The sequence below is a fragment of the Anastrepha ludens genome, chromosome 5, assembly GCF_028408465.1.
Source record: "Anastrepha ludens isolate Willacy chromosome 5, idAnaLude1.1, whole genome shotgun sequence".
In the NCBI taxonomy this organism is placed as follows: domain Eukaryota; kingdom Metazoa; phylum Arthropoda; class Insecta; order Diptera; family Tephritidae; genus Anastrepha; species Anastrepha ludens.
Window position 1 is genome coordinate 126,794,520 of NC_071501.1, and position 24,457 is coordinate 126,818,976.

General features: G+C 38.4%; 2 protein-coding genes across 2 annotated transcripts in view; one reads left to right on the forward strand and one right to left on the reverse strand.

Annotated features, from left to right (window-relative positions):
• Positions 1-7,524: 7,524 nt before the first annotated feature.
• Positions 7,525-10,238, reverse strand: LOC128863353 (glutamine synthetase 1, mitochondrial). Its single transcript, XM_054102476.1, has one exon. It carries the CDS (start codon positions 9,764-9,766, stop codon positions 8,558-8,560), a length of 1,209 nt encoding a protein of 402 aa, XP_053958451.1. The 5' UTR covers positions 9,767-10,238; the 3' UTR covers positions 7,525-8,557.
• An 8,855-nt stretch (positions 10,239-19,093) lies between these two features.
• LOC128862689 (ras-related and estrogen-regulated growth inhibitor-like protein) overlaps positions 19,094-24,457 on the forward strand; it is a 31,282-nt gene continuing 25,918 nt past the window's right edge. Inside the window, exon 1 of the mRNA XM_054101345.1 lies at positions 19,094-19,756. The gene's annotated coding sequence lies outside the window, so the exon portion shown is untranslated. The remainder of the gene's footprint in view (positions 19,757-24,457) is intronic.

Sequence of the window (24,457 nt, forward strand, 5' to 3'; positions counted from 1 at the left end):
CACCAAGATACGATGACTTTCGGCTGCTTTTTTCTTCATATTAAAATAATGAAGAAGAATTCCCCGCAAAAACACATTATTTGGCACGAAATTCGACATTTTCAAGTGTGGTAAAAATATTGTTGTTTACGCTTCAAATAAAAAACTTATACTGACGTTTGTGCCTTACGACAGTAGCTCTCCAATGAATGCTTGGAAATGTGGATCGATGGAATAATAATCAAGTTACGCCATCTGTTGTAAAACCGCACGAACTTATTCATAGTCCCATTTCAGAGTGAGCAGTGCGTGGGTATTTAATTATTTAGTTTAGCTTTTAATACAAAAATTGATGAAAAATACGATATTTAAACTTTATTTTATTATACTTTTCTTGGTTTTAGTGACTGAGCATGGAGAACGAGTTCACGTCGGGAAGGAGGAAAAAGAGGGTGCTCTGGGCTAAGGTCGTAGATGAAGTAAAAAAAGTTAATAAAGATTTAAAAATAGAAAGAAACATCGCCCAGCGAAAATTTTCTAATTTACTCATCACATATAAGCGAATAAAAAAAAGAAACAATACATACAATAATGTACAGCTTTACACGGTTTTTTTTTTCTTAAATTTAATAAAAGACTATCGGATTTTTCCTCACATACATCGTCCATGACCAAACTTAGTAACAATTCCATTTTACTGCACAGCGCGTTCATAAATGCAACAAATCTATTTGCAATTTTTCAACAAATCTATCAGTTGCATGAATTGTCACATTGACAGTGCTGCCAGCGCTGTAAGTACTGCGCATTATAATGCGTTTCTGAACATAGCCCATAACAAACTGCTCAGCAAGTAGTTCCTGCTGGGATGTTACCGCAGGTTTCACCCCTGCAGACACCTGCTTGAGCCTGAGCCGCCTCCCAGGCACGTCAGGAGACATCTCTCAGACTACACTGACGAAATCCAGGACAAAACTGACCGCAATCTACTGGACCTGACAGTATTTAGACAGTCAATAAACGACATTCACCGGGAGACCGTCACCACCTTCTTAAGCTCCCGTCCTGTGAATGACGTAATCGGAGTCCAACCACCACCTACAGCAGATGAAGAGCTCCAGCTTCCTCGTGAGACACGTGTAACACTTGCTCAATTACGTTCTGGATATTATAGCAGGCTAAACTTCTACCTATCCAGAATCGACCCCGACATACCCTAAATACAAAAGGGTCACAACTCAAAATACTAAGATTTTCAGGAGAGACGAAAAACATTTTATGTAAAAATTATTGTAATATTTAAAGAAAATGATGTTCCATCATGAAAATATACAACATTGAAAAAGGTTCTACTTTTTTTTTTCAATTTTATATTATATTTGCGAAAATAAAACAAAATTTTGATTTATGACTCTTTAACTGAAATTTTTTCGATTAACTAGTGATATTATCTTAAGTTGTGCCTTTTTAACTGATAAAATGTTTTAATTTTATAAGTTTCCTAACCTAATTGAACTCACTTTTCACAACTAAAGAGGCACAATGCAAAATAATATACCACGAAATTTATCACTTTTTACAGTTGTAGAGGCGGAACTCAAAATAAAACTCTTTATGTGTAATAAAAGTAATCAGCTGTTCTTGAGCCCATTAACGCAACTAAAAATAATTATCTTTAGTTGATCGTGCAAAAGCAACACACTTGACATAAAAAAAGACATAACTGTATTTTTCCAGTTAAAGAAGATAGTTATGTGAACGAAATATTTGCAGCAGTTAGAAATGTGTACTCTGAATTAATTTATGCAAAAAACTCAGTTTTGGAAAATTTTGAGTTGTGACCCTTTTGTATTTAGGGTGCGATATGTCCGGCATGTGAAGGCACCCCGCACGACACCAACCACCTTTTCACATGCCCCCTAAAACCGACGCATCTAACACCCCTCTCCCTCTGGACCCATCCCGTCGAAACAGCATGAGCTAGACGAAGATGACCGGTGATATGCCCGACACTGGCGGGGCTACTATTACTGTTAACAAACAAACAAACAAACTAGGTTGTTCAATAAGTTTTGGAGTTCGATAAGAAAAACACAATTTTATGGCTTGAAATACACTTTATTATTCAGTATAGTCTCCCTCACTACCAATACATTTGTTCCAACGAGATTACAATTTAGGAATTCCCTCGCTGAAGTGCAGATTCTGATTGAGGGCTGCAAAATACGCTTCCAAGGCTGTTATGACCTCACCATTGTCAAAATGCTCTTGTTGAAAGGTGCATTGTCCTGATAAAAAATAATTTTTTTCTTCTGCAAACTGGGTATTTTTGCACAATTTCTTTCCTTCAGTTGGTCTAAAAGGTTACAATAATATTCAGAATGCATTGTTCTACCAGTTTGCAAGAAACCCACAAACAAAATTCCTTTCGCATCCCAAAAAACTGATGCCACCACCTTCTCGGCCGATTTCTGGACACGAACTCGTTTCTGACCTGCAGAACCATCGAATGTGTTTTTGTTCCATTGTTAGCGAATGCGGCACCCATTGGGCACGCAGCTTTCTGAAGCCAAAATATTGCTTACACTACCCAATGAGTTGCTTGGGGCTTCTACTATATAATTCTCTTTCAGTCACTCGACGACCCTGAATTTTGTCTACCATTTCTGGTGCTGTTGCTGTTTTTGGATATTGCATACATGAATAGAATAACAAAAAAAACAAAATAGAAAAATAAACCTAATAAATAAAAAAATAATCATATTAATAAATACATTACCTACATACACTCACAGTATATGTGTGAATAGAATTAAATCATAGTTGACGGAATTAATGAAGGGATTGACCCTTCGCTGCTTTGGAAATGTCCCTAACATAATTCGCAACGCCATTTCGACTAATTTGATCGACTCTTTCTACAATTATACTAAATACGTATGTATGTATGTACATACATATGTACATATATATGTATGTTATGTTCGTTATCATTTAATGGTGTGGCATGGAATTCTAACTTAAAAAATGCTTCCTCTGCCGGATTCGGCAAAGTAAAAAGTTTTAATGCGCACCCACTGGCTACGATTTGTTGTATGTTTTTGTTTTCATAATTTTGCGCTACAAACAACAAATATTAACCCTCGAAGTGGTATTTATTAACTAAAAACTTACTTTTCCTCTTCCATTTCAATTCCGCAGTGAAACCTTTTATGTTGCGCTTGATCATTCCCATGACAGCCGGTTCTACGTTACCGGAATGACTCGGGTTTTTATTCCCGACCAAGGGCTGCCGCCCCAGTACACTAGCCCTGTCTAGTGCACCGTATTTTACCCTAAACCTTTCGTCACAGGAGCAACTCATTGCAGCCAGTTTGCTCCAAATACTTCTCTTCCGGGCTGGCGTCGAACCCAACCCCGGACCTGAAGTATTCTACTGCTGCATTTGCCACAAGCGGCTCCACCCGAACTCCACCTCGGTTAGGTGTAACCAGTGCAACGGGTGGTGCCATCTTAAGACCTGTTCAGGCCTTAAGACTCACAGGGAGTGGTCTACAAGGTATGTGGCCACGTGTTGCTCCCGCCCACAGGCGGTCACCGCCTCTACGGCGACACTGCCCTCAGTGCCGGCACATCACACTGCCGCCACTAACAACACCTTAACGGCCAGGAGCCCCCAAGAGCAACACGACTCCCTCTCCAACCCACAACCCTCCTGCTCCTACCCCAGTGCGGGGACAAACCAGCAGCTCTTGGTCCCCCGCACAGTCTGCTCCGTGTGCCAGACCGTAGTACCTCGGAACCCGACAACTGTCCAATGCAGTTCTTGCAGTGGCTGGTGTCACTTTCGGATGTGCTCCGGCCTGCACACCACCCGTGAGTGGACACGCGACTACGTTGCCCCCTGCTGCAGAGCTCTGCACCCGCAACCGCCCACCGTGGCGCGGCCACCCGACAACATCAGGCCACTCCCCATTTTGCGGAACGCACAGCAGGACCAACGCAGACAACATCACGCATCCCTCACCCCCCGAATTACGACGACCCTCCCGCGAAGCTTCAAGCTTTTGCAACTGAACTGCAACGGACTAACGAGTAAGATTGACGAGATAGTCGACTTCATGAGTCGGCTCGGAATTAAGATAGCTGCGGTCCAAGAGACAAAACTGCACGCTAGCTCCCCCCTGATTACCAGGGACGGCTATAACGTGCACCGAAAGGACCGCGAGCGAGACAACGGTGGTGGCCTAGCGTTCATAGTACACCATTCAGTGCAGTATCGTCTTATTGATGAAGGCATCGACCGCAGGGACAGCACCTTAGAACGTCAAGGTATAGCTGTCCGGTCAGGCGATGCCGAGCTCGAAATTTACAATATTTATATACCCCCTGTCACATGCTGCCCGGCAGGACATCTCCCCGATATTGGTGCGCTCATCAGGGGAGAAAACCGATTGGTAGTAGGTGACTTTAACGCGCATCACGATCTTTGGCATTCAAGCCTGCCAAATGATCGTAGGGGACAGCTATTGGCAGAGCAGATAGACGATTCGACGTTCAGCACTGTAAACGACGACGCCCCCACTAGGGTAGTGGGCAATTGTAGCAGCTCGCCTGACATAACAATTGCTAGCGCTGGACTGATAAATAGCATAACCTGGCGACCTATGCTATCGCTTGCATCAGACCACTTGCCCATTATCGTCTCGATCGAGAGACCCGCCGATTTTGTTTCCGCGGATCATCGGTCATATATCAACTTTAACAAAGCTGATTGGACCAGATTCGCGGAATTTACTGAGAACATCTTCGCAGCCCTACCCACTCCCACCGATGTGCGCGCAGGCGAACGCGCACTCCGCAAGGCGATTACAGCCGCCGCGGCTCGCTTCATACCTGCTGGACGAATCCGGGAATTACGTCCCAATTTCCCAGCCGAAGCAGCCGTTATGGCAAACGAGCGTGACCGTCTACGCCAGGCCGATCCCGGGGATCCTCGTATAAAGGATCTCAATTTGGAGATCCGGCAACTGGTCACCCAACATAAGCGGACCAAATGGGTAGAGCATCTGAAGTCCTGTAACTTCACCTCTGGTGTGAGCAAGCTCTGGTCCACCGTAAGGTCCCTGTCGAACCCGACGAAGCACAACGACGAGGTGGATATCACCTTCAACGGTCGTACTTCGTCGGACCCGAAGAGATGCGCGAGCTACTTTAGCCGGCAATTTATATTGCATCCTCCGGTCGACAGATCCAAACGTTGTGCCACCAGACGGCTGCACAAACTGCCCTACAACAGTGCACCGCTTACTTTCACCAGCGACGAGGTTCAGGGGGCCATCAAACACATGAAACCATCAAAAGCCATTGGCCCCGACGGACTAAACATGCTGATGCTGAAAAAGCTGGGTCCATTGGGAGTAGAATATCTCACAAAGGTCTTCAACCTGTCTATGGCCACTCTCATCATTCCTGATAAGTGGAAATTAGGGAGAGTGGTCCCACTGCTGAAGCCTGGGAAACCCGCCAACCAAGGGGAGTCTTATCGTCCGATAACTCTCCTTTCCCCAGTAGTGAAGACACTTGAGGCCCTTCTACTCCCACTCCTCACTCAACACCTGACTCCAGCCCCACACCAGCATGGCTTCCGTAAAGTGCACAGTACCACCACGGCACTCACCGTCATAAACACCCAGGTAAACCGCGGCCTTAACCAAAACCGCCCCTGCGAGAGGACTGTCCTAGTAGCGTTGGACCTACAAAAGGCTTTCGACACAGTCAGCCACGCCACGCTACTAGATGACATTTTACAGTCGACACTCCCGCCAGGGCTGAAGAGGTGGACCGCGAACTACCTGAGTGGTCGTCACTCGTCGGTAGTATTTCGAGACCAAACCTCAAAACAGAGAAAAATAAAGCAAGGAGTACCGCAGGGTGGTGTCCTTTCACCCTTGCTTTTTAATTTCTATATTTCGAAACTCCCCCAGCCACCAGAGGGAGTCTCACTGGTCTCATATGCCGACGACTGCACGATAATGGCGTCGGGCAATGACATTGATGGCCTATGCTCAAAAGTAAACGACTACCTCGCCCGCCTTTCTCGCTTCTTCACTGCGAGAAACTTAAAACTTTCTCCCACTAAATCCACGGCGACCCTATTTATCACCTGGACAAAGGAGGTCAAGCTGCCACTTCAGGTACACGTCGACGATACCCCAATTCCGACGATAAACAACCCCAGAATTTTGGGAGTCACCTTTGACAGCTTGACAGGACAAAACGGACAGACCTCTCCAGGATCGGACAGTATACAGACAGGCTATTAACGACATTCATCGGGAGACACTTACCACCTTCCTAAGCTCCCGACCCCCGAATGCCGTTATCGGAGTCCAACCACCTCCTATCGCAGACGAAGAGCTCCAGCTTCCTCGAGAGTCCCGCGTAATCTTGGCACAACTACGTTCTGGATATTGTAGCAGGTTAAACTCCTACCTATCCAGAATCGACCCCGACATACTAAACATATGTCCTGCATGTGAAGGTACCCCGCACGACACTAACCACCTCTTCACATGCCCCATCAAACCCACTCATCTAACACCTCTCTCCCTCTGGACCCAACCCATCGAAACTGCCAGTTTCCTGGGCCTACCGTTAGATGAGCTAGACGAAGACGACCGGTAATTTACACTACACTGACAGGGCGAAGATACTGCTACAACAACAACAACAACATGTTGCGCTTGATTAGCTTGGGATGACCAGCATTGACATTGTTGCAGAAATTTTGTGGTGGAACCTGATGCCACCTCATATGTCTCAATAACTGCAGGTCCATCACACTCAGTCACACATACATACATATATGTATATATATATATTTTGTTACTGTGTCTATTGTTGAAAGAAAAACAAATTGAATTTCTTTTGCACGCGCTGTAAATACTTTTGGCAACAAACCAAACAAACTAACAAAACACAATTTTTTTTATTTTCTTATTATAAATATTAGAGGTGCTGTGGACGTGGGCTTATTTTAAGTTATTTACTTTCTGTGTTATTTAATTTAGTTTATATGAAACTCTTTAAAAAATTTTGTTATGAATATATTTTTTGAAAGCTAAGACCTTACAATACCACTATCATGAAGCCCACCACAACTAGAAGAGTGGCGCTCTCATCAGTCGTGGTAGTTGAGTATCTTATTTGCTTCGGCAGAGTAACCACAACTTTTATACTCACTCTTCGCACTACAATTTTTCTTTGTAATTAATGAATTTCTATAAAATCATATGAATGTGAACCATGTGGGCGGGTATTTAATAGAAGCGCATATTTATTAATACAAATCCATATGTACATATGTGCTTGTACATATACATATGTATGTATTCTATGCATGCCCATACATAAATTTATATATATGTACATATGTATGTATGTGTACAGTTGAACAACATCTGAATGTTTCTTAAGCGAATTCTCTATAAATACAAAAGCAATAGACCTTCAAATGCCTTATAGTTTTAATGAAACACAATGTTTATTTGGTTAAATGTTTTTTGTTATTTTTTCTTTGTTTAGTGTATTCTTCTCTTTATCGATTTTATCATCTGGGGTAACGTAAACTATTCATCATAACAATTGCAATAATTTTAATAATTTTAGTACAAGTTCCTCTCTATTTTCTGCATTGTGCATCTTTGATTATTTCGACTTGATTAGCTCCTCTACTTTTTTCACAAATTCAACAGTTTTGAGCTTTCCTGTCACTCGTTTTCCTCATTTTATTAGCTGAACTTTACAATAATATTGCATGGATATTCTGTTGGCAGTATAAAAACCCAAAGGCATGTGCATATGTATGTATGTATTTGTCATCTACTTGTTGTCGTTGTCCCAAAAGAATTCCATATCTTATAATGATAGTTGTATGTATGTATGTTTGTAGATCGTGTCACGAAAACATTTAGTTTTTCTACATTTGTCACGGATACGGAAAACATTTCCGTTTATTTATTTACTTAAACAAATTGGGAAATATAATTACAAAAAGTACTGCGGAAACAGCAATAGTAAATAGAAATTCTATACATAATGGAATACATAACTATGCATATACATATATATAAAAATAAACACTTACTTTCCTCATTCATCAATAAATTTGAATTCCCATTCTAAACGTATCATCATATTTTGCATGTTTGCCCACCCCTTAAGAAATTAACTTAAATAAATTACAGTATCGAAGGAATTTCCCACAAAGAACACAGCTTTAATAAATCATTTCTGCAATTTCTGGTACTGAGTCTACCTGGTAGTTATTAAATTTTTACATTACTTTAGCATTACAATGACAATGAAATTTGGATAAACTCTTTAATCTTTACAACAAATATATGTATGTATGTTTATGTTTTTGTTTATTTCGCGCGCCCATTTATATACTTATGTATGTATGTACTATATAAATATCATACAATATATTCTCCTCTCAATACGGTGCATCTCCGTTCAGATTTCTGCTGTGTATGGGCGCACGTTCTCTCATTTGGCAAACTGCGTTATCAACTTACTCATCGAGCAGGCAGGTTCTCACAAGTGCATTGCAAACGGCGTAAGGATCGCAGTTTGAGCTGGGACGGCGATCTTCGAAGTAGCCCTTGCCAGCAGTGGCTACACCACGTGGAATGCGGACGCTAGTGCCACGATTCGCTATGCCCCAAGAAAACTTGTCGATGCTTGAAGTTTCCAAGCGACCAACTAAACGACGCTCATTGTCTTTACCTTCCTTAGGGTCGTAGGCCCGAATGTGACGCTCTTGGTGTCTGCTGAGCTTCTTGATGCATGTCTCTATAGCTTTCATGCCTCCGTCAGCACGCATCGCTTTGGTGGAGAAGTTGTGATGGGCGCCAGCACCATTCCACGGTCCGTCCACGGGCTTGGGATCGAATGTGACGACAATACCGTATTCTTCAGCAATGCGCTGCAAAATGTAACGTGATACCCAAAGATCATCGCCAGCTTTGAGGCCAACACAGGGGCCTACTTGATACTCCCATTGTGCGGGCATGACTTCGGCATTGGTGCCGGCAAATTCGATACCAGCATACAAGCAAGCAACGGCGTGTGCTTCAACTAAATCGCGAGCGTATACCCGGTTAGCTCCTACACCGCAATAGTAAGGCCCCTGGGGAGCGGGAAAACCACTCTCGGGCCAACCGAAAGGACGACCTTCAATATCAAGCAAAGTATATTCCTGTTCTATACCGAACCATGGTTCTTGATCGCTGACCTTATCCATGGCCTCCTGGCAGGCAGCGCGTTTGTTAGAGGGCGTGGGCTTACCATCGGCTGTGTAAGTGTCACACATCACAATAATGTCGTTCTTGCCGGGCTTGAAGGGATCACGGTAGATGGCACGTGGAATAAGAGTGGCGTCCGAATTTTCACCAGAAGCTTGATAAGTCGAGCTGCCGTCATATTGCCAATTGGGTAGGTCTTCGATACCGGTGGGAATTTTATTTAAAACACGGTCCTTCAAACGGATATTCTCGCCTGTACCATCGATCCAAAGGTAAGTGACCTGAACGCGATCACTTGGAGTTTCTAGGCTGCGATAACGATCCAATAATGTCTTGCTGAGCGCTGCATTAGGCGAATTCTTAAGAAAATGTGCCTGGCGCACAGAGGTCATATTAAGGTTGCGAAATTGTGATGCTAGCTGAGAGGAGGCCGTAAGCTCCTTGCTGATAAATAGGCCGACACAACGTAGAGACATATTTTGAATTAAATTTGATATGTACTTGACTTGGAAATTTTTTGTTAGAACTCAATAGCTTTTTTACACGCTTCGTAGGACTTGAAGGACGTTGAAGAGCGTTAAAGGATGTCGCTGCAGAGGCCGTTGATAATAGAGGTGCACAAGTTACTTGAAATCACTTAAATGCGCTATACCAAACTTGAAAAATGTCCGAAAGTGGTAGATTTGGGAGTGATACTTAAAACACTTTGTATACATTTATTTGTTTGAACTTTTCTTTCGTTTTGTACTTTTTGTTTAGATAAACACTTTTAAAATTGCGCTTTAACACTTCAGTATTGCGATGATTTTTTCCTACCACACTTTTTTTCCGTTGTAAGAATACAAACAAAATTATATTGAAGGCAGAGCGTTCGAGTCCGAACACCCGTTTTCTTTGAGATTTGAACGAAGTCTGACTGTGAACAGAGCGAAGCACTCACTTTTCAGGTCTCCGGCATTGCGATTTTCTTTATCACATTTTCAGAATTCGACCTCGCCGCTTTGTGCGTTTATCCGTCGAGCTCGCGTGTATTTGTGAGATTTAAATGTGTGTGGAGAGTCATTAGCCTGCATGAACACAGAGGCGAGCTTTGGGAGATTAGCGAACAAGTGAGCGAATGAGGCGCATACTCTAGTCCAGCGTCTGCGCGGGCGATAGTGTATGGTACATGGCAATACTGTTATACATATATGTATGTATGTATGTACTTTTTGTTTGTATGGTATATACGTATATAATTTATACATTCATATATACGATATAAAAAATGGGCACACGCTGTGAGTAGTTGACGTGACTGAATCATTGTCAGGAAGTTTTTGAGGAAGGTAGTAAACATCACAACAACCACACTCTGGTAAAGGTGGGCTCTACTGGATCAAGCACAGTACCCTCAAATGCTCACAAAATGTCCTTTGTGGATGTGAACATGCAAACAACGATTTGCTCACAACTCAGTTGATAAACGGCATGTTGACCAATGGAAAAATTGACGAAATAAAACCAATGAATATAAGGTCTATATTTACATGTGTATAAACTTGCAATAACTCATTCATTTTGTGCATGTTTAACAATCGGTTGGTCTCAGGTTCAATGACCACTATGGAAATGAAAAGTCAAGTGAGTGGAAAAGTTCTTTCTAATATGACACCAACCAAGTCTTATCTGAAGAACCATCTACAGTTGGGCGGCGATATAAAACTGTAGGGTTATCCATTGCAGGAGAATATCAAAACGCACGAGTTGTGCGGCAAACATCAATTGGAGGAAAAGCGCAGTCAAACTCTGGAGAAGGAATGTACGCGCCTATTACTTACATACATGCATATGGATGTGACTACCTGTATCTGCAAATATAGTACTTAGGAGTGTATAATTATTTTTGGGCCTTAACTTTGATGACTTATCGGTGTATATACAGACGCATACAGATATTTTGTTTGTACATATAGTATGTATGTATCTATGTGTGAGTTGCACCTGTATTATTGTTAATTTTATATATGTACGCAAAATGCAACTCACTGTTGCTTTTCCTTTTAGACGCCTTGTTTCGACATCTGTTTTTGTTTTGGTTGCAAAGTCCAAAAGTGCTTCGCGGTAGCGTTGCTACAGACTCGCCTTTTAGGCCCGGGCGGTATTCCTCCGGGGGAATGGCCTCTTTGTGCATTCTCCGTGAAGAAAAATGAGAATATCTCTCAAAAAGTGTGCCTCTCTTTTACTACGTGCATACATGTATGTATACTTGTATGTAGGTATGTTTGCGTGTATTTATATTTGTGCTATTGTAGTGTTTTTATTTGAGTTTGTTTTGGTATGGTCACAGTCCGCATGGCAAATTAATGATTAAAGTTAACAGACATGGATGGGTGCAGTGCACTTTCAGCTGTTTTTGCTGAGCTTTTTTCCAAACAAAAGCTATGCGTATGCAGTGTGTATGTGTGTATGTGCGTAGATAGGTACATTGTAGCGGATATTTGTACCCAAAGTGCTGTGCAAATACTTCTGCAACTTTTGTTCTTGTCTTGTGAACTATTACGTTTGTAGACTCACCAACCCTCGAGAAATTGCAATTCTAAAGTTGATAATGAAGATTTTTCTCTCCGATTTAAAAAACTAAGAAATGAATAACTGATTTTATAATAGATTTGTATAAAATAAAATTTTCTATACCTACATTTTCAAATAAAGTATATTCATTTTTCATATTTTGTTCTTTTAAAATGCTGAGAATCAACTTAACTCGGACTGTTCTGCGCGCAATATCCATGAATTTATGCTTATCCTTCCCACAATCACGTCTGTTTGAGTCTGATACAAGTTAAAAAATGTTACTACATGAAGATGCTTCGTTCGTTTTCAAGTCCTGTAATTATGATCTAAATGCGTTTCTCTGCCCTTTGATACCCCCCACTGACACCCAACTAAAAGTGGAACACCATTCGTAAACAACAGTTTAAAAATTTTGAAACACTAAAATAATAAATCGGGTGTGTTGTACTTTCACAGTATTCAAACACACAAAAATTCTAATGAAGACATACTTAAATCAAGCAAATAAAATATAAAATACCTAGAAGCGAACATCTTTTCAATCCCGGCCATGAAATGAAAAAATAAAAATAAACTTAATTACTTTAATTTAATTTTATGAGTCAAATTTAGCTTTTTGTCTCACAAAAAAAACTTATTCAGTCATTTCATTGTGGTCTACGCTTTAATTTAATCTTTTTGCAGAATTTGATATCTCTTTTAATGTTTCTCCTTCGTTTTGTAAATTAAATATTATTTTTCTTTTCGCCAAAGTCGTTTCTTTCGGCTTTCTTCCCATATTATAAACAACTTTAGGTATTTTATTACACATTAAGTGAAAACTACCGAAACCATCGAACTTTACTAACAGAATCAATGTTAAATTCTACCAAATGCGACGCTCTTTTATGTGGATAATGGTGCCTTTGCAAAGCCTTTTATGATTTCGAATATCAAATATATATGTATGTATGTACATATAGTTACATATGAACATAATTTATAAACGAGGTTCGCTGAACGCTACAGAACACTGCCGATTTTCTATTTATTTATGGCGGCACTATTATGGTATTATGCAGATTCCATGTACATACGTATGTATGTATGTTCATAGGTATGAATATACATATCTATACGAATAAGTATTTATGTATGTAAAAGGAAAAAAACAATGTTTGTTTGACTGTCACCAAGCCATTGGATGGTTGTTGTTATATTTTTATAAGCTCGAGGTGAAAGTTGAGTAAACCACTAGAATCCCTTTTAACAATTCATAAAACATATTTTAGCTGTTGCTATGCCAATTATCATTTTCTATTGCCGTTGGAAACAAATATGAATTAGATATCAAAATTTTGCGTATAGACGTAGAGGCACATTGAGTTACATATGTACATCTTATTTATTCATACCTGCACACACATGCACATACCTATAAATAGCTTCGGTGTTTTATAAGCATTGTTGCCAGGAATGCATCGTATTGGTGATTGCTCTGTCAACATCAAGTGCATCGTCATATATAATACTTATCACACAGTTTGTTCGCAAAAAAGTATGTTTGTAGGTATTTATGGAAAATTCCTTCAGAAGATCAGAGGTTCAAAAGGTCCTATACTCGCACACATACAAGATTATATGTAATCTTTGAGTTTTTACTGTCAGCAAATCTGCTTTCATTTAATATTTACTTAAATATGTAAGCAAGCGTTTTGCATTTTGTTCATACGCACCAACCAATAGTGATAAAGACTCATATACTTACATACATACGTGTAAATATGGCATTCAATCAGGCTTTTACAGAGGCAAGCAAGTCAGCGACTTCTCCAAGAAGTAAAAGATAATAATAATAATGAGTGGGTATACATATAAGAATTTTTACATATTTTTCAATTCAGGTTTGGAGTTGTTAAAAAATTTGTTTAATTTGAAAACATAAAATAAAAGTACGCATACGAAACTCAAATAATTTGTTTCTTTTTCTTGCACTCAGCATTACCCAAAATGGGGCAATAGCTGCAAATAATTTGGCACCAACTGCATGTCCCGCCAAAATTGATGAAAATACTGGAGTTGCGTAAATTTTATAAACCTATAGAAGAAAATATGTTACTATACCCAATAAACTTATTGATGACTTGCTCATAATTAAATGATTAGATTCTAATTTTTGGGAACCTATACATATTTGATTAAATTAAGTTACTAACTCCATTTAGGTGCAGAAATATAAAATTTTTTTTTTTGCGTTAATGTGCCAAACTGAAATTTTAACGAAGTTAGTATGTCAATTGAATATGTATATAATATATATATGCACATATTTACATAAATATGTATGTGGAACAATGTCACAGCTTCGAATTTACAAATAACACAGCGTAGATATGGTTTTTTTCTAGGGAAAGTTCCTTTCACTTTTTCGTTAGCTTTAACCAGAGAATGTTAATAAGATCATTAATTGCTTTCAAATCTCAATTGTACTAAAAATAGTAACAGTAACATTTCCGCCTTCTCATCTCATTAACATTCTCTGCTTTAACGACCAGCAATAAAGTAAGGACACCCCTAATTTGCAAACGTAAATCTTCAATTTACTTGAGTGCTTTTACTTTTGTTGTGTTAGTAGTGAGCTTTCTTTCAGTCGTGACAACCACTCTACAGGTGGCGCACAAGTACATTCAAAACTGTCGCTGATCGCATAGTTACATTAATAATAGAAAAATTTAATAATGCTGATCAATACATCCAACTCAATCTAACCTGGCATTCATCATATTTATAAATTATAAAATATACTAGGATCGCCCATACGTCGAAATTTCAACGTTATATAAATACGGAGAGCAAAATTTAGTCATACTTTTTTTAGTATTTGTAGTCTTAAAAAAAGTTGAAACTTATATGAATGGATAGCTGATGTTGAAACATTTTACATGATATATGTATGTGAATAGATGTAGTAAAGTTAAATGTGAAAAATATTCCATTTTACCTGTATTAAGCGATCCTATATTTGTGTATTTCAAATATTATAATTTTTTTTATTCATGAATTGGAAATATTTAATTTCATGTAAAGGACGATTTTTTAAGAGCTACAGGAAAGTTTTTCAAAAAAACACACGTAAAATTCAGAAAAATGCATGACATTTTTATTTAAATCTATAGTACAGTCCATAAAATTTAATTTATTTATTTATTTATTTAACAAACGCCAATCGGCAATATACATACAAATAAAAAGAGGATACAGAAACAGAATTTATAGAGGGCTGGTAAGTAATACAATGATAAAGAAAATGGGCCAGACGGTTCTTGAGAAAAATCTATAGGATGATATTTTTGGCATTTCGCAGAAAAGTATCTTTGGTTCCACCATAGAAGTCGAGAACACCATGAAGTGAGTTGACACTGATGGCTATTATTGCACGGGCCGTGATAGACGTAGCTTTTGTAAGTAGCGACTGTTTTCAGTAGACGACTATTCCTAAGAGTGAGACCAGCCGGGGTAAGCTCGAAGGAGCTGCGTACTTCCGGGGCATCAATAATACCATTTACCACTTTATAGAAGAACGCCAGATCAGTTATGCGTCGGCGAGCCCGCAGACTGTTGATGTTGTACCGAATGTAGATATCTTCTGTAGTTGAAGCGGTTGATGATGAATGTCGGAAGGCTAAGGTCTTGCAGAGCTTACGCTGCACTCTTTCAAGTCTAGTAATGCCTGCTTCAGTGTATGGAGACCAGATTATGGATCCGTACTCCAGTATTGGAAGAACTTGAGTTTTGAAAAGACAAATCAGGGAGTAGGGATTCTTGAAGTCCTTACTATTCCTAGTTATAAAACCGAGTATCTTAAAAGCTCTCTGAGTTATTCCGTCTATATGCTTGTGGAAAGTTAGTTTTGTGTCAATCGTGACACCGAGGTCTTTGATGTCATCCACCTCCCTTATTTTATCACCATTGAGTGTGTACACTGCAGGTAAGGGAGTGCGCGATCTCGAGAAGCACATCACAGCACACTTTTTAAAGTTGAGATCCAGTTTGTTCCTTGCACACCAGCCAGAGAGATTATCGACGTCCTGTTGTAGTAGATGACTATCCAGCACACTAGTGATTGATCGATAAACTTTAAGATCGTCTGCACAGAGTAGGTATTCCGAGTTGAAGTCGTTACCAATATCATTCACGAATATGCTGAAAAGAATCGGACCGAGGTGAGAACCTTGCGGAACACCCGAGTTAGCCACATATTCATCGGATAGGTGGCCATCCACTTTGACCTGCAGGTGCCTACCAGCTAGATATGACCTAAGCCAGTCTAACGCTTTGCCGCAGACGCCATATTTCCTGAGCTTGTATAGCAAGATGTCATGGTCAACTCGATCGAACGCTTTTCTGAAGTCAGTATAGATGCTATGAACACAGGTGTTGGTATTCAGTGAGTTCAGTAGATAGTTGGTGTAGGCGAAAAGGTTAGTTGACGTTGAACGGCTACTAATAAAACCATGCTGTCTTGTGGTAATGATTGGATCAAAAGCAGCAGAGAGTTTTGGTAGGATCAGCTTTTCAAAAAGTTTAGCCAAGGCCGACTGAATGCAGTCTTAATGTTTGAAGATTATTTCATGCAAATGTTGACCGCGACTGCGCTTCAAATGGTCCATCCGCTTAGTCCAATTTTGGCATACTCTTCCCAATGTTTCGGCCGGTATCTCACATATAAAAGCTTTAATGTTGTCTTCCAATGCGTTAATTGAAGCAGGCTTGTCTGAATAGACATGAGCTTTAGCATAGCCCCACAAAAAATAATCTAAAAGCGTTATATCGCACGATCTGGGTGGCCAATTGACAGGTCCTGAGCGTGAAATAAAATGTTCACCAACCCGCCTCTCAACAAATCCATTGTTACGCGTGTTGTGTGCACCGTCTTGCATTTTGGGCAAAAAAAATTGGATATCATTTCACGATAGCGCTCACCATTCACAGTTACGTTACGATTCGCAGCATCTTTGAAGAAGTACGGTCCAATGATACCCCCAGCCCATAAACCGCACCAAACTGTGACCTTTTCTAAATCCTTTCGCAAAATTTTCCACGTTGTTGACTAACAGAGGCCCAATTGCTGCGAACGGTGACGAATAGATAATTGATGGTCATCATTAACACTGGCCGATACAGCTTCGATATTTTCTTCAGTTCGCACTCTACGTAAGCGTGTTGGTGGTTTGCTGTCCAATAATGTAAATTTGGTCCTAAATTTAGTCACAATAGCTCGACTGACCATAAAATGGAAGAAGCGCGCGATAAACTTTCTTAACAGAACACGCATTTTTATAATACAATTCAATGATTTGCAAGCGTTGTTCGTTTGTAAAACGATTCTCGGTTAAATTATAGACCAAACTGAAATATAGTGAAACAAAACACGAAACGTGCGTCAGCTAATTAAACCAACTGTTTAAAAAGATAATAGCTAAAAAATCACCCGTTATTACGGAAACAAAAATTTATTTGTTTTTGAAAAACTATAATAAAAAACAATTATTATTTAATCCATGGCTTTCATAATTTCTGAATCAAATTTAGGATTGGAATTGGAAACATTTAATTTCTTGTATTAGGAAATTAAATTAATTTTTGTTTGAAAAAGCATAATAAAAATCAATTATTAATTAATCCATTCCCATCATAATTTCTGTTTCAAATGTATAATAGTATTGATTCACAATACATAAGTTTCCAACTTTTATATCATGATACATATATATTATATCATGACACATATTATAACATGATATATCATAATACAGGTCAAATAGTGTGATTATTTTACCTGCACCTATTCACTTATGTATCTATTTTAATACATTGTGCAAACCGTCTCCACAGATGCTATCCATTGGTATATGTTTCAACTTTTTTCTCTGACTATAAATACTAAAAAAAGGTACGACCAAATTTTGCTCTCCGTATTAAATAGTGAATTAAGAATTTTGAAAGTTGGAATGGCTTATGAAGTACATACAAATGTATAAATATAATTTTTGTGTTAGTTTAGATAAAAATGATAGTTAGAGATTGATGATTTTGACTCAGTCTTTGTTTTTCACAAAAATTGTATCTTAGTTTCTATTCACGCATGAAAACAAAAAAATCATCTACACCTATGAGCTCACTGCGAAATTTGCCTTTCCAGAGTAATAAATGCAATTTGGCTATTTAGAATCCCCGTACACCAGGTGGTAAGTAGATTTCACAATTCTCAATTCTTGCCAAGCTGTGCCAAAAAATCCCCATTTTTAAACTGCAATAAATAAAATGGTTTATGTAAGTAATATGTAGAAAAACTCAATAAAACAACGACAAGAACCAAAACTAGTAATGAGCTATGCTCATATTTGCATATCTATTTTGAATTCCAAGTTTTATTGAAATGAAATGCGAAGAAAGGGTGTTAGGTACGATTTACTGAAACAATTCAAGCACTGCATTGTTGTTATCTAAACCTCTCCAATAAAAAGGAAAAACTCTCCAGATGTATGTGTGTATATGTATTGAATTCGGCGGGAAACTTGTTGGAATGCATTTTTGCTTTTTCAAAATTTAAATAGGTGTATGTACGTATGTATTTCATTCTTAGAGTTGGCTGGCCTTTGCCGGTTCTGTATGTGTAAGTGCATGCATGCATATGTATGTGTGTATGTACATATATGAAATCTTTTGGGGTATTTGGGAAATTCATCTCAGTTCACGAAGAAATGCGCTTGCGCATGGAGAGTCGGCGGGAAATATAAACAACCGACCTACCAAAAGGTAACACTGATTTTCATTGCACCCTACTGGAAGTTACCAAAAAAATTTATTAGCATTTTATTATGAATTGAATTAATTTAGGATTTTGTATTATTTTATTATCGGGGTTGATACCATAATATTTAGATTTCTTCAATTTCCATTCGTTCATACAGTGTTCTGCTACTACTTAAAATGACAACACAAACAACATGACATGTATGAACATATACACACGAACACTACCTTTTCATTTATGTAGAAGAGAAGCTGATTTAGCTTAATTCAAGCTAAATTTCAATATTTAAAATATAATCGTCTTTTTGTAGCTCATTCATATCACTTAAATGCCTTTCACATAAACTATTGCTTTGATTTCAAAGAAAAAATTCCCTTCGTTACTGATTTCTACGATATTTCCCCAAATCGGTCTGTATATTTAGTGCAACACCTGCCGGTGGCTCGTCAGTTTTATATGAAATATCGTCTGGATAGATGTCTCACAAAGCAAAGAAACGGAATAAGAACAAAGATTATCGCTAAAACAAATATATAAACACAAAACCAAACAGATAATTGAATACACACTCGTGCTTACATACGCAAGATCAACAACACAGATCTTTAGATTTTTCACAAAAGTTTCAGACGGAAAACGGAAAAAGCTATTCAGATTGTCTTCGAGTCAGTCGTTTGATTGATATTTTGTATAAAAATTAAGTTTCACCTACATATATTGTGTTCTCTTCGGGGCTTTCGAATGAAAAGTGAAAGTGTGAACCGAAGAAGTGTCTAACACAAAGCGTCGAGCAAAAGTTATTTATCATAGCCATTAACCACAAATGTGTCTGAGTGTTCTCTAAAAAGCCAAATCCGTCAAAAGAAGTTACCTTACTGAATTGTGATGGATAAACAGACTAAAGCCTAGAAATAACAATATATGTGTGTGCATATTCTAAAATACATAAAATTAGTGCCTGTTATCAGACGTTTACTAAAAAAAAACCTGCATTGAAAAATAGAGTTTAAAAATCGTGGTGCAAATTAATTTATATTTGCTCTAAGAGGAGTCTACAAGTCGTACAGCGCAATAAATTCGGATTTTATAAAAACTTAAGGATAAAAATAAAGAGGTAAGCTAATGACGTCGAAAATTAACACGTCTGTATGATTTTTTTATAAAAGGGATTATAAAGAACATTTTAACTCAGTAAAAAGTAATTCATAGTGCATTTATGTAAATTCGTATAATTGAATAACGGTTGAATTACAGAAAAAGTTTCGAGTTAAACAAATCCCTAAAAATGTTGAAACTCATGGGTTGTTTGAAAAGTTCATTATTTTTCGACACAGTCTCCTTTCAGGCCTATGCACTTTGCCCAACGCTGTTGTAGTTTGCTGATAATAGGATTTGTCCAAATCTAAAAAATAGCCTTTCGTTTCTGCATCACCTCCTCGTTTGAATTATCCCGCCAACCATTTCTTCAAATTGGGGAACAAATAGCAGTCCGAGGGAGCCAAGTCTGAAGAATAGAGGTGATGTGAAACGTGTTGGAATCCTATTTCGATTAATTTTGCAACCACAACTGCTGAGGTTTGGGCTGGCACGTTGTTGAGATGGAAAAGGAAAATCACACGACTTCCTCGATGCCAACGAATGCCAAACACAAATAGGCTGACCGATTTGGCTGAAACTTTATGTGTGTTTTTCTTCGCGCCAGTAGTGACATCTCTCTGACTTTGCACGGACTGTACATATGTATATATATATTTATATGACTTTAATAGTTTGAATTGTTCTATAAGTATCAACGATGTTATTCGTACATGATTGTAGTTACTGTAACGTCACAAATATTCAGACAGATAACTGCAAATGTTTGGGAAATGTTGCTCGTGTGTCAGTCCCCGGCCGGGTATAATTCCGGTAACGCCAAAGCCCAGTGCACCAGATTTCATATGCATTGGATAACCCTTCGTAAGGTCATTTATATGAACCCCAGTGCAGGTTCAAAATCTGAGAAATATCGAAAAAAGCAATCAAATTGGCGCAGAGGGTCATTCATTATTCTCAACGCATTCCCGGTCATCTAGAAAACGTATTCGATGCTCCATTGTTGTAAGCCAAATAAATACCGTTGCTATACCAATTTTTTTTACAGAAGCGAAAGGTTCTACATTCAAAAGAGAAGACTTCCCGCTGAACTGGTACGGGTACAGCAGAGCCAGTTTTGTTATTTAATGTCTACACCTCATACATGGGTGGAGCACATCAAAATCTTTCACTCGGATAAAAAAATACCATTCCGTGATGAATTGCGACTATGAAGAAACGAAAAATAACCGAAACATACTATTGGGCACTTTATAGCAAAGCATTTACATTTAACCTTTCCCAGAAAACATTCCGTTTGTCAACAATTCCGCAAGCCTTCAGCTGCACTTTATTTAGTTGAGATATTTATCAATTAATAATTAATGCTCATAATATACAAATGTATCGCATATCGTAAAACGAAACATAAGAATTGAAAGAAATTAGGATTTACCACTTTTGGGCCCCTCTGGGCCCACAAATATATATTGTATATGTCCATATATACACAAATACATCTACTAACATAATTGCATGCGTATGCCATCTTAAAATCGAGTGTGATACTAAACGGTATGATGCCACACGCTTCTAGCCGCATGCCGTTTGTGGCATGTAGCACGCTGAGCTCTGTGTGCTCGACTTGGACGTAAGTACATGTACAGTAGGTTCTGTTTTTATGCGGTAGATACGTTCCGCAAGAAACAGCATAAAAAAAAACAGCATAAAAAAAGCTACTAGTTCTATAGTAAAACTATAGATACGTTTCAAATGCTAAAACCGCATAAATCTGAAATAATGTAATAAAATCGCATAAAAAAGGGCACTAGTCCCATATTATAACTATAGATACGTTCCATAGACCGCATGAATCTGAAATAATTAAATAAAATCGCATAAACAAAATATTGTATTTTTGAAAACTATATCTTTATTTAAGAAACGTCAGAATCGAAAAATAAATTTAAGTCAGAAATAGAATCAGACAATACCCACATGTTGCGCGTTCGTTTAGGATTTGGCGTAAAATCACTTTCGTCACTTTAGGAAATGTACACGTCTGATCTAGATAGTTATGCAGGCGGTTCCATACTTGTAGGGTTAGCATTTCTGATGTAATCTGTGATGAGTTTTTGCTTAGCTGGTTTAGAATCTTGTTTATATGTATAATTCCCGATAGGTCGACATGCATTTTGTAATTTAAAAAAAAAACCGCACTATTTCAAAACCGCATAAAAAAAAGCCGCATAAATACAGAACCTACTGTATACGTAAGTACAATGTGTATTAAAATGCACACGTATTAGTGGCGATGGCGAAGCATAAGGACACACGTGCACACAGCAGACAGATAACTTCATTACCGTTATCATTGTGTTACAAATGGTTGAGTTGTCATTCAGTCCTACTGTGTTTCCAGCTAAACAATGGATCATAGGAATTTAATCAGAGCCACGTTTCATTGAATGCGATTATTGAAAACTCTTTCCAAAGTACGTATTTCTGATTTTCGTTGCATGCTTGCAAGAAAAAAAAAATAGAAAAGTCTATGCCTATATATACTATTAAATAATTGGCCTAGATTCTACACCAGTTTGTGATGTACGTCTTGACATGGTTCTATCATGTGACGACTCACTTACACGGTGGGTCTCGAACCCATGCTCTAATAATTGGCGCTTACACCCTTTTTGGGTGTTTGGCTGAGCTTCTCCTATTTGTCTCGTGCGTCTTGATGCTGTTCCACACATGGAGGGGCCCACAGTTTCTAGACGACTCCGAACAGCAGATGTTTTTTATGAGGAGCTTTTTTATGGCTGAAATACACTCGGAGATTTGCCATAGTCTGCCGAGGGGCGACCCCTATTAGAAAAAACTTTTCTTAATCTTGGTGTTTTCTAACCTCCGTTCTCTCTGAATTCCAAATGGTAGTTACGCACCAACCCATTGGACTACGGCGGCCGAAGAGTAGCCTAGGTTTTTGTGGCAGTCGGAAGATTAGTAGCCTTTCTGGCTAGCTCTGGCCTTGCAATTTTCTTCAATATGTCTATGTCCCGGAACCCATATAAGACTGATCTTGAAGACGGTGCTAATATCAATACCGAATAGTAATCACGCACAAACTTTTGGACTACGGCGATCCAATGGTGTCCTAAAGACCACTTTTCATTCAAGAAGTGATCCAATGAACACCACAACTAGGTTAGTTTGAAGTAGCCACTCCAGGAATGAATACTCTTAGGTTCACAGGCTCATTATGATATATTAATAAAAAAAAATAGCGGTAATTATTGGCTTGCTAATTAAAAGCTATTGGCTATTGCTCATAACAAGTAGGAACAAAAATATTAAAAGTTTAAGAGACGTGGAGATATTTTTAACTCACAATTAGCATCTCTTTCCTGGTACCAACCATTCTAAAGGCTATTTGTATAGCATCTTTGGACCTCGCATTCTACATGCACATAACAGTAGAGTGTACTGTGAGTGTACTACCACTAATATTTAATTTTTTTTTTCAAATTTCAAAAATAAACATGCATACAGTCTGTTTAATACCATAACTTGGAAACTATTCGTCCAGTTCGATTCTAACAAACTGCACCTTTTGCTTTAATTGCTTCTTATCTTAAGTTATACTTTGTGTTAATTTCTGTGCAAGTTAATGAGGTAATCGGCTCCAAATCAGCCGAGTTTACCTTAATGACTGTTTGACCGTCCACATTTGTTTTCCTCTGAGTTTTTGCTTAACTATTGCCCAGAAATTTTAAATAGTGTTGGTAACAGGCGACTGTGAAGCTCAATCCAACATTTCAAACCCATTTTGTTGTTTTCCCTCTACACACCTTCGGCTTCGATGGTTGCGATCGTTGTCTTCTTGTAAATAGCTAGGTTTGCTGGCTAGTTCTTCCAAACATCTATGCAACGGACAGCAAAGATGCTTTGCCTTAGCCTGTGCCAGTCTTTGTTCAATGTGCTCCAAAATTCGAGGTCTTTTGCACTTAAACGTCCTCAAATCGTGACTTTGGATACATTAACTTCACTTTTCCTTAAAACTGCTTCAGCTTCACGAAAGGATCAGTGGCTTTGTCTCAAACAAATCAATGATCGTCTGATCTTGCTTTGGAGAGATATTTGTTTTTTGTTTTTGGCTCGTCCGCGGCCAGTTATTTATGAATGTCTTCGGCTTTTTCAAACATTTTCCTGCAGATGCACGAGACATTTTTGGTCCTTTATAGTTTGTACATACAAATCGTTTTTCATAGGCGGAACTCATTTTGGCAAAAACAACGTACGCTTCCTAAATTTCTCAAAAATCTTACAAATTGTACAACGCGTATTTTAAAAATGATACGCCCACTTAGCAGTATTTAAATTTTTTTTATAACGGGCTCTAAGTCTGAATTTTGTGGGTCACGCTTTCATTAGACAGACTGTACATATGTATGTAGGTGCAAAAGCCATTGCCCCAATAGTTTATATCGATATGAAAAATTCTCACAAATCTTGACATGAATAGCAAATATATTTTGTTTTGTGGCAAATTTAGTATGCGTGGACTATTTTAACTAGGACTGTTAATATTTTTGCAGAGCCAGGCACAACAAAAACACTCATTTGAATATATACAGATATTCATATGTATTTACATACTTATATATATATTTTTTATATATGTATATGTGTATATATAAATTTATGTACATTATACATATACTTATAAAATTCTCAAAAATTC

Bases quoted from the DNA above. Each gene is read 5' to 3' on its own strand.
- LOC128863353 (XM_054102476.1), bottom strand. From the start codon at position 9,766: ATGTCTCTACGTTGTGTCGGCCTATTTATCAGCAAGGAGCTTACGGCC.